This window comes from Vitis vinifera, chromosome 10 (genome assembly GCF_030704535.1).
Source record: "Vitis vinifera cultivar Pinot Noir 40024 chromosome 10, ASM3070453v1".
NCBI classification, from domain to species: domain Eukaryota; kingdom Viridiplantae; phylum Streptophyta; class Magnoliopsida; order Vitales; family Vitaceae; genus Vitis; species Vitis vinifera.
Window position 1 is genome coordinate 27,225,029 of NC_081814.1, and position 11,217 is coordinate 27,236,245.

The 11,217-nt window shown below is 28.1% G+C and overlaps 1 protein-coding gene across 1 annotated transcript; it reads left to right on the plus strand.

Moving 5' to 3' along the window:
- The first annotated feature begins 2,255 nt into the window (after positions 1 to 2,255).
- LOC100245638 (alpha-galactosidase 1) lies at positions 2,256 to 5,861 on the plus strand. Its single transcript, XM_002270755.4, has 15 exons — positions 2,256 to 2,616; positions 2,772 to 2,830; positions 3,026 to 3,082; positions 3,174 to 3,208; positions 3,342 to 3,445; positions 3,918 to 3,993; positions 4,147 to 4,205; positions 4,314 to 4,379; positions 4,475 to 4,558; positions 4,647 to 4,711; positions 4,830 to 4,912; positions 4,998 to 5,088; positions 5,189 to 5,238; positions 5,328 to 5,468; positions 5,593 to 5,861. Exons 1-15 carry the CDS (start codon positions 2,453 to 2,455, stop codon positions 5,683 to 5,685), a joined length of 1,227 nt encoding a protein of 408 aa, XP_002270791.1. The 5' UTR covers positions 2,256 to 2,452; the 3' UTR covers positions 5,686 to 5,861.
- The last annotated feature ends 5,356 nt before the right edge of the window (positions 5,862 to 11,217 follow it).

Consider the following 11,217-nt stretch of genomic DNA (forward strand, 5'->3'; position numbering starts at 1 on the left):
TATTTTATTTTTATTTAAAAAAATCCTCACATTTTACATAATTTGAATTTTTTTTCGTTTAAAAAAAATCCTTTATTTATTTTTAGTTTTTTGGCTAAATAATAAAAACTTATTTGGGCATGTGACTTAAAAACAAAATTGTTTTTAAAAAATTTATACTACCATTTGATTGGTACTCTTTAGAAACAATTTTTAAAAGCAAAGGAAAATATAAAATTATTCTTCCGATTTTTTTTATTAGAGAAAATAAATTTCAAACCAAGTGAGACTTTGTATTAAATTTATTAATAAGTTTAATAATTTTAAAAAATAATTTAAAACTCAAAAAAATACATAATAACTATAAAAAAAAATATAGCATTAATTAAGTATAATAAATCTTATAATTTTTAAGAATAATTTGAAATTCAAAAACCTAATTAATTGATTATATATTAAATAAAATAATTTAGAATGTCATTTTCATAATTAAGTAATAAATATATGCATATAATAAAATTTTGACTCATTTATACTTTAAAATTTTAAATTTTACGTGTTTTTATATATATTTAAAATAGAATAGTATGAGCAATGAATAATTATTCTTTATTTTTAACAAAATAAATTAATTATGTTTTTATAAGATGTTAATATCATATTTTTATAATATTTATAAAAGCATATAAATGGTATTAGAAATTATTAATTCTAAATTATTATTATTTATTTTAAACAAAATAAATCAATTAATGTTGATATTATAATTTTTATAATATTTATAAAGAAATATAATTTATACTTTTATTATATTATTAGTATTCATATTTTATTAAAAACTATATATTTTAAATTTATTTGTAATTAAAAATTATTTTTATTCTTAATAAACATGAAATAAATTTAGTTTACATTATATAATTGAATTTATAATTTTTTATTTTTTACAAAATCAAAATAAAAAATTATTTTTAAAAACAATTTATCTAAAAAAAAAAGTCTTTAGTTTTAAAATTTTTGAAAAATTATTTTTAAGAATAACGTACCCAAGGGAATCAAGATGCTTCTTAGTGGGGATAAATTGAAATTCTACTTATAATTGAATTTTATTTTTATTTAAATCACTTTTAATTGCATTATCATCATTGTTTAAATTATCCAAACATGAAATTGAAGTTCATTAGGACATCAAACACGTCCTAAGGATCATAGGATGCTCTATTTGGATCGGCCCTTTTGAAACCAAAAGGCTATTTTTAATTTTAATAAAATAATTTATTTTTATTTAGCTATTTTTTCAAAGATATTATAATTAAAAAATATTTAATATAATTTTTTTAAAATATTGCATTTTGTAAATATTATATTTTCATTTATATAAGAAATTTTTTCATGTTGGATTAAACTTTTATAATATTAATATTACTTTAAAAAACTGCCAACTTTATTTTTTTAAATATTAGTATTACTTTTATTATTATTGTTGTTGTTATTATTATTATTTATAAATGAAGGTTAGAATATAAATAAAAAATAAAAAGAAAATTACCCATGTGTCCCCATGTCTTGCACATTTTTGTCATTATTGATGATTATTTGGTGGAGCATATTTGTATGTGAGAGGAACAAGTTCCAGCGTTGAAAAGGACATCTATCATCTTTCTTTTTGGATATACATGATCCACGGTATCTTTTACTTTTATGTGTTTTTTTTTTCTCCAGCACCCACCCTCTGGGTCTAAGCCAAAGTCTGACCCGGATCAATCAAATCACTACAAAATTTTCCAATCGAAAAAATTTAAAGGGGATTGAGTGGCTAAAATATCCATCGAGTTCAAAATCTAAATCCTTATAAAAAAAAAAATGATGATATAAAAAATAAATAAATAAAAGAGATAAAGATATAAAAAAAACCGGATGCATTAAACATCAACCGCAAGAGTCCAAATTGGTAGCACCTCTCCTCCTTACCTTCTCTATTGGTAAAGGAGACGTGATTTCCTTTTTTAATATGAATTCTCCTCCTTACCTTATTTATTGGTGAAGGAGAGAAGCTGATAGGTGGCAGAAAACGTGATTTCCTTTTTAATATTAATCCCATGATGGGGGTTATCAAAATCCCTTCAAATCCTCATCATCATTAAATAACAAAATTAAGAACGATTTGTTCGATAATGGCTTCTTTACTCCTACTCTATGATAGACGTGACGTGGCCAGATCATGTTGGAGATAAGGGTATTTAATTTTTGAAAACGAAAACGTATTTCCAATGTTATTTGCCGTAAAAAAAAAACATTGGTAGATGGATAGGTTGTTTTATCCTTGTGAGAGAATTTGGAAAAGGGTGGAGACTGGATCGTAGTCAACACAATCACTCCATTATTTATGGATATAAAGCTAGAGTAGTCATAGGTGGGTGCGAGAGCGTAGGGAGTGAAGTGAAGTGGGTGTGGGTTGTGATCATCTGCAAAAATGGAGAAAAGGGTTGGTGTTAGTTTCATAGCTCTTGGATTGTTACTGACGATAGTGCCAATAGCAGTGGCTGTGAGGGGTGGGTTTTCCTCAGGAAGGAAGGAATTTGATGAGACAAGAAGAAATCTTCTGGCTAATGATCTGGGCATCACTCCACCCATGGGGTAACACTGCTTTACCATGATATCCTTCTCTAAAGCCTGTTTCTTTTCCTAATTTCATCAGATTGTACTGACCTTAATTAGATTATGGATGTTTTGTCTGTCTTCCATTTATCTAGATTTTGTGGGGTTTAACCAAATCTATTGTTTGGCATTAGGTGGAATAGTTGGAATCACTTCAACTGCAAGATTGATGAGAAAACCATCAAAGAAACTGGTCTGATTTCCATGATTTTCCTTACCCTTATTTTCCATTTTGTTTTTGTTTTTCTTAGTGTCATAGAAGTAGATTTTGAGTGAGTGATTTTTAATGCTGATTTATTTGATTTAAGCATATTAGTTTGCTTGATCCATTTAGTATAGACAGTATGTGATTTGTGTTAATGGGCTATGGATTTTTTGGGTTCGACAGCTGATGCTCTGGTTGCAACTGGTCTTGTTAAACTTGGATATGAGTATGTTAACATAGGTATGTTGAAATCAAACAACTCTGTATATATTGTTTATTGGGATTTTTCCACATAATAACCAACCACAAATTTCAATTTCTTGCTGATTAGATGATTGCTGGGCTGAGATAAACCGTGATGAAAAGGTCGGTTTTAATTCTTTATTTTTTCTATTTCGTTGGTATTCATTGATATTCCAAGTTTTGGTTTGAAGAAACTAGGAGGAGTGTCACTGCATATTCATTCAGTATGTGCACTTAAAAAACATTTCGATTTCAGGGTACTCTGGTTGCTAAGAAATCCACATTCCCATCGGGCATTAAAGCTCTTGCGGACTACGTGCACAGCAAAGGTCTTAAGCTAGGAATCTACTCTGATGCAGGGTAACATGACTTTCTATTCAATGCCCTTTTCGGTTTCTTCTCTGTGGTTTCCACTTTGAAAAATTACTCTTTTGTCTCATATTTCCGTAATGCTTTGTTTGAATCTCTGAAAGTAGTAAGAAAAGGATCTGAAAATTTTTCTTTCCTTCCCTTTTCTCCCTTTCCTTATCATTTTTCCATCTGTCTTTTATGATTTAATAGGTGCCCAAATGTCTGAATGTGGTAGGACAAACAAAATCATGCAATAAATTCATTTAGTGCCCCATTATCTTTCTAATGGGCCTATGTGCAGCAGTGGTTTCTGGGATCCCAATCTTCTAACAAATTTTTTGTTATAATTGGCTTGGATGATGCTTTCTAATTTGTATTCCTTCTGTATGCTTTTCTAGTAAAAAAGACTTTGGCTAAAGAAGATAAATCTCCATGATTATAACAACTTAGACAAATGTATGCATCCTCCTCTGTTTTGCAGGTATTTTACTTGTAGCAAAACCATGCCTGGTTCACTGGGTCATGAGGAAAAAGATGCCAAGACCTTTGCTTCATGGGTATGACTACTAGTGATCTGTTTATGTATCATACTTAAGTCATTTACATTAAATTTTTAAGAGAACACGAAGAAAATAGAATAATTACAATTGATGAACATTGGTTTTGGCCATTATATAACAAAATCATGAAGTTATGCTCTTTGTTTGCAGGGTATTGATTATTTGAAGTATGATAATTGCAACAATGATGGTTCTAGGCCTACTGATCGGTATATAATTATTTCTTACAATTGCACTACTGACTTGTGCCTCATTCTCTCTGTGCTTGAGCATTCTGATTTTTTGGTTTGAACTCTACTAGTTTCCTTTTTATGTAGGTACCCTGTAATGACCCGTGCTTTGATGAAGGCAGGACGCCCAATCTTCTTCTCACTATGTGAATGGTAATCTTATTTTTCTCCACCTATGTTTTTTTTTTTTCCAGTAAATATTTTCCCACTTTTGGTTGGTTTGATGTATTTTTTCTTTCGTTTGTTAGGGGAGATATGCATCCAGCTCTATGGGGTTCTAAGGTAGGAAATAGCTGGAGAACTACTAATGACATTGCAGATACATGGGACAGGTAGAAATCTTGTGCTCTTGTTAAGTTTATATATGATTATTGAAGGCAACAGTAGAGCTGGTTCATTTCAATTGTTTCTCTAATGCAGCATGATGTCTAGAGCTGATATGAATGATGTTTATGCTCAGTATGCAAGACCTGGTGGTTGGAATGGTTAGCATTATTCACCTCTAATCACAATATATTTCTGAAACTAGTAATTTCATGCAGACAGATAGATTTGTGATTTTCTTTGAAACACCCTTTTTTTTGTGTGTGTGCGTGAAAATAGATCCTGACATGCTTGAGGTAGGAAATGGGGGAATGACTAATGATGAATACATAGTCCACTTCAGCATATGGGCTATTTCCAAGGTGGGGTCCTGAAATTTCCTTCTTTTGCACATGGATGCCTTCTTTCCCAGAGTCTGCTTGCTAACCAACTGAGGTAACATTGCAGGCTCCCTTACTCATTGGTTGTGACGTGAGAAACACAACAAAAGAAACACTAGATATCATTGGCAATAAGGAGGTCATTGCTGTTAACCAAGGTAATTGTATCTACTAATTTTCTAATAGGTTCGTATCTTTTTCATACATGATCCATTTATTGTAATCTTTCTCTAAATTTAACTTTCTGGTGATCTACAGATCCTCTAGGTGTTCAAGCTAAAAAGGTTAGGAGTGAAGGTGATCAGGAGGTAAAATTGCCGAATAAACTTATCATTCAGTGTCGTACTCTGCCTTGAAAGTGTTCCAGAAAAGTAACATTTGTATTTCCTTTTAACAGATTTGGGCAGGGCCCCTTTCAGACTATAGGGTAGCTTTACTCCTGGTCAATCGGGGTCCTTGGCGTTATTCCGTAACGGCCAACTGGGATGATATTGGACTTCCCACCGGAACTGTTGTCGAAGCCAGAGATCTTTGGGAGGTACTATGTACATCTTTTATCTCATGTCTGCCTTGATGACTTTTATGTGCATTTTACGTTAGTTTCCACTTGTCTTTTTAACCGTTTTATGGATTAGCTTCTAACATATTGTTGTGTAATGCAGCACAAGACATTGGAGAAACGATTTGTGGGAAGTCTGACCGCCACCATGGATTCTCATGCGTGCAAGATGTACATATTGAAGCCTATTTCTTAAGGTTCAAAATGAACTATTTTTGGTACAACACATTATGATACCATCGGTCCCTTCCTTTTTCCTTTTATTTGAATCTCCAGTTAGTTAAAACCACTGATGAACTGTCTATTGGACATGCTGCTGATGTTAATTCTTTCCAATAAAATGGGGTGAAGTACAAACCTCTTCTTAGAACACATGCTTGTGTCTGGTACAAACAATTTTGCTTGTCATTGCACTTCTCAACCAAGACAATATTTTCTTTTGAGTTATGAAACAATTCATTCTTTGGCACTGTCATCCTTTTATTGACCTTGCTGTATCTTTAATTAAATTGGTAAGAGTGAAATGTTCCCTGTTTACCAGTTTGGTGAGAAAAACAAAGTAGAAAAAGACGGATGAGGTTTATTCTGTGGGCAGTTACAGCAGAGGGAACCATTGAAGAGCATCTCTATCAGTTAAGACAAAGTGGTCAATTGAAAGGAACAAAAAGTAAACGGTACCCCTGATTAACCAGGCACTCATACGGGAATGAAACCAGAAAAAATGATTCTACCATCCCTGGTTTGCCATGTCTCTTGTTACTACCTTGCATGTAGACACACATCATGCAACTGCCGGGTTGCTACATCTGTAGGGCTGCATAAAAAACTTCAAATTTCAGTGTTTGGTTGGTTCATAAAAAATTGGACGTACAGCCATTTGATTAATTGTTTTTTTAATCAGCATTGGTAGTTTTAGGCATCCCCAGCCACAAAACAATAAGCAGCAGCAGCAGCCAGTTCCTTATCCCCAGCTCAATCGCTTATTTTTAGGCATCCCCTTTTCCATTGTTCTTTTCAATTAAGTAGTTTTTTAAATATGTAAAATCATGAGTATCTTAATCTGATGTCTATTTGAAAATTTAATGATAATTTATAAAATATTTTAAGCCATTTTTTAAATACATCATTTCAAAATTTTATGAATTAAAAAAATAATAATTATTTATCCTATTGAAGCAGTCCTAGAGCAATCCTAACCAAAGCCGATTCATTAAGCCATGACATCCTAATGGTCATAGGATGCTCAGTTTAGATCGGCCCTTTAGAAACCAAAAATCCACTTTTTAAGTTTAATAAAAACTCTTATTTTTATTCCGTTAATTTTTATTTTTATTTTTATTTAAAAAAAAAAGAGAATTCAATATGACACATTAAAAAAATATTACTTTTATATTATATGTTCACTTATATAAGAATTTTTGTCATATTTAATTAAAGTTTTATAATATTAATATTACTTTTAAAAATTATGTCTTTGATTTAGAGTTGCAATTTGAATGAGTTAGTTGGGTTAACGGCTAAGTCAAGTCTAGCTTGATTTAAGAAACAATCAACCCAAGTTTAATCTAATTTGACTTGTAACTCAAGTTAGGTTTAATCTAATTTGACTTGTAACTTAAGCGTAACTTAACCTCATTTTTGTAAATTTGAGTTGAATTCGAAGAGTTAAACTAAGTTGGTCAAGTTAAATTTAGATTGATCGAGTTAAACTAGTTTAAATTAGTCAGGTTAAACTTAAATCGATCAAGTTAAACTCAGGTTAATCAAGTTAAACTCAAGTTGATCAGGTTAAACTTAAGTAAATTAAATTAAATTCGAGTTAGTCAAGTTGGTTCAGTTACATGATTCAAAATCCAATTCATAATGGTTTTTAAAAAACTTTATTTTTCTATATATTTATATCAAAAATAGTAAATAGGACAAAACTTAGATTGATCAAGTTAAATTCAGGTTAATCAAGTTAAACTCAGATTAATCAAGTTAAACTCAGGTTAATCAAGCTAAACTCGGGTTGATAAAATTAAACTTGGATTGATCAGGTTAAACTTGGGTAGATCAAATTAAATTCGAGTTAGTCAAGTTGATTGAGTTACATGATTCAAAATCCAATTCATAATGGTTTTTAAAAAACTTTATTTTTCTATATATTTATATCAAAAATAGTAAATAGGACAAAACTTAGATTAATCAAGTTAAATTCAGGTTAATCAAGCTAAACTCAGGTTAATCAAGCTAAACTCGGGTTGATAAAATTAATTTTGGATTAATCAGGTTAAACTTGGGTAGATGAAATTAAATTCGAGTTAGTCAAGTTGATTGAGTTACATGATTCAAAATCCAATTCATAATGGTTTTTAAAAAACTTTATTTTTCTATATATTTATATCAAAAATGGTAAATATGACAAAACTTTAAAATAACATAAACTTATATATTTTTCTAACAAAATGAAAAAAATTTATGATATAATTATAATTTAACTTTATTCTTTAAAATCTAAAAAAAAAAATTATCCTACAAGATAATAAATACCATAAATATTATAAGAATATTAAATACAATGGTTTGAGTTCTTCAAACCTTAACCTGAACTCAACCTTAAGTTGGGGTTAAGAAAACTTAACACAACCTTAATTTGAATTTTAAAAATATTTGTCAAAACTCGCTCAAACATAATGTGGGCTTAATTGGATTGGGTGCATCCTAGATTTTGGGCATCTCTAGATTTCACCTTAAATAAAATAGAAAATAGGGAAGTAATCCCCCATATCTTCTTCCAATTTAAAACGATTTTCTTAAAAAAAAATTAAAAAAAAGATAAAATTTAGGATTAGTTGATTAAAAGAGATGAAAATATCCTAAATTTATAAAACTAATTTCTTTTATTTTTTAACCTGAAGAATAACTCTTTTATATATATATATATATATATCAATACCCTTAAAAATTTGTATTATTTACATGTACATTAAAAAAAATTATTTTTATAAGAAAAAAAATGAGGAAACTCTTGTCCAAAATAAATATTTTTTTATTAAAAAAAAATGAAAGATTAGACTTATAATTTGATATTTCTTTTCTCCTTTAAGCATATTATCGTAAACTTCATGTCTATTTTTATCCTAGATGCCAAAAGCGACTTCTATAACTTTTTTGTTTTTTATCATCATCATATTTGGGTGGAGCACCTTTGTATCTGAGAAGAAAAACTTCCACAGTTGAAAAGGACTGAGAACCACATCAATCGCATACTTTTTTGTTTTTTATCATCATCATATTTGGGTGGAGCACCTTTAATAATAAAAAATATAATATTTTTACATAACATATTTTTAATTATTTTTATCTGATTTCTTATAAATGTTTTAAAAAATAATCATCTAGTGTGAAATAATTAAAAATAAAATACTAAACATAAAAATTATTTTTAAAATATTAAAAACTAACCAATTTTTATTTTATAAAATATTATAAAATAATTTTTAAAAATAATTATCCAATAAGATATTAATTTATTATTTTTTTTCTACGCTTTCCTCTTGGTCTCGGCCAAACAATGACCCGGAAATGCTGCAAAATTTTCCAATAGAAAATTTAAAGGTATCAAGTGGCCAATATAATTCATCGGATACAAAATTCAAATTGTTATATCGATAAATAAAGATATAAAAAAAATAAAATTATGGTATAAAAAAGAAAGATAAAGATACAAAATAATAAAACTATTACTAAAATATAAATAATAAGATTTTTGTACTATGTGCGTCTTCTTCGAACCACCGACTTTGAAGTGGCCTCAAAAGACTCATGTAATTTGTTCCATACAAAATATGTCATTCTTGGTCACGTGACGAGAATGACTAATATTTTATATGATAATAAATTTTTTATTTGATTTGATTTTATTTTATTTTATTATATGTTTGAAATAAGACTATTTGATTAAAAGGGTCATGAACCTAATTTTGAAAAATTAGCCTTTTATCATTTTTTTGTCCTAGTTTTGATAAAAATGCTCTCACTTAAAAAATAACATTTAAAAAAAAAAAAAATCTATATGTAAATATTTGAAATGATAAAAAATATTTATGTAAAAAATAAGTTACTTTTCAAATAAAAACATTGAAAGAGGTAAGTTTGGGGATTATTTTAGGGAGAATTATGTTTTGGGGGTAGATGGGCCCCCAAATTAACAAAAGGTCCATGTAACTCTTCAAATTGAGCCCAAGACCCATTGAAAGTATGGAAATTGAGTTGAAGGATATCATCCTTCAGTATTTTCAAAAATACCCTTCGTTGATTTTGAGAAAAAAACTAATATTTTTTAAAAATACTTTTATTTAATTTAATATTTTTTAAAAATACTTTTATGTAATTTAATATTTTTTAAAATAAATTTATTTAATTTAATATTTTTTAAAATAAATTTATTTAATTTAATATTTTTTTAAAATAAATTTATTTAATTTAATATTTTAAAAAATATTTAATTTAATATTTTTTTAAATACTTTAATTTAATGTAATATTTTTGAAAAATAATTTAATTTAATATTTTTGAAAAAAAATTAATTTAATTTAATATTTAAAAAAATATTTAATTTAATATTTTTGAAAACTACTTTTTATTTAATTTAGTATTTTTGAAAAAAAAAATTATTGAAAAAAAATTATTTAACTTAATTTTATAATATATTTTATATATGTTCTTAAAGGGTATATTTGTCAATTACTATTTCATATCCTTTAACTCAATTTGAAGAGTTATATGGACCTTTTGTTAATTTGGGGGCCCATCTACCCCCAAAAGATAATTCTCCCATTATTTTATGGGAGTTTATATATACATCCACCTAAACTCTCTTTGCATCCACCCTCTTAATGAATTTTTTTAAGACATAAACGCCCCTTGGTGAAATTCCCAGAGTACTCTTCAGTAGAAAATTTCATTTTCTTTATTTCATTCTCTTTCTAATCTCTCAATAATAACTCTAACCAAATTTAATAAGAGAGTTATGTTTCTCACCAATAGATAGTCAAATAATCATATCTAATAATGTTGCAAGTCCATAAGTATTGTTTTTATACAATTTTTATCCTATTTTTTGGATTAAGAGGAGAAGGAATCACGAATATCATTTGAATTTCTAGGGCTAAACATTTTATAGTTGTCTAACCTTATACCTTTGGACACCCTTAAGGGTATTCGATTATATATTTCCAAATACCCTTAAGGGTGTTCAATCGTATACTTTTTAGACATTATTAAGGTCAGGTATAGTATAAATGTCCAACATTAGAGGGCTGAACATAACTAAAATGTCCAATGCTAGAGGGTTGAATAGCTCAGCTATATCCGACTTTCCAGTGGACACAATGGTTCCAATTTTTTTTTCCCCTCAGTTGAAATTGCAATTATTCACCATTTCTCATTTCTAAATCATATCTATGTTCTTTCTAATTGTTTTTCTCACTTCTAAACTTTAAGTAAGATGATTTATAGTTGAAGTTTGTGGCTAGGAATAAATAGAGTGAGAAAAAGGAAGAAGAAGAAGAGTTTAAGGTGAGAATAATGAGGTGAGTTTTTGATTTTTTTTTAAATGGTAACGTGAATGTATTAATAAGTTTTGAATTTTTGGGTAAATGTGAGTGTGTAAATAGGATAGATGTAAATAAAGTTTACATGTTTATTATATTATAAAATGATTTATAAATAAAATTAAATAATA

Bases quoted from the DNA above. Each gene is read 5' to 3' on its own strand.
- LOC100245638 (XM_002270755.4), top strand. From the start codon at position 2,453: ATGGAGAAAAGGGTTGGTGTTAGTTTCATAGCTCTTGGATTGTTACTG. The intron at 2,831-3,025 runs GTCTGATTTCCA...TGGGTTCGACAG, and splicing joins GAAAACCATCAAAGAAACTG to CTGATGCTCTGGTTGCAACT. The intron at 3,446-3,917 runs GTAACATGACTT...TCTGTTTTGCAG, and splicing joins GGAATCTACTCTGATGCAGG to GTATTTTACTTGTAGCAAAA.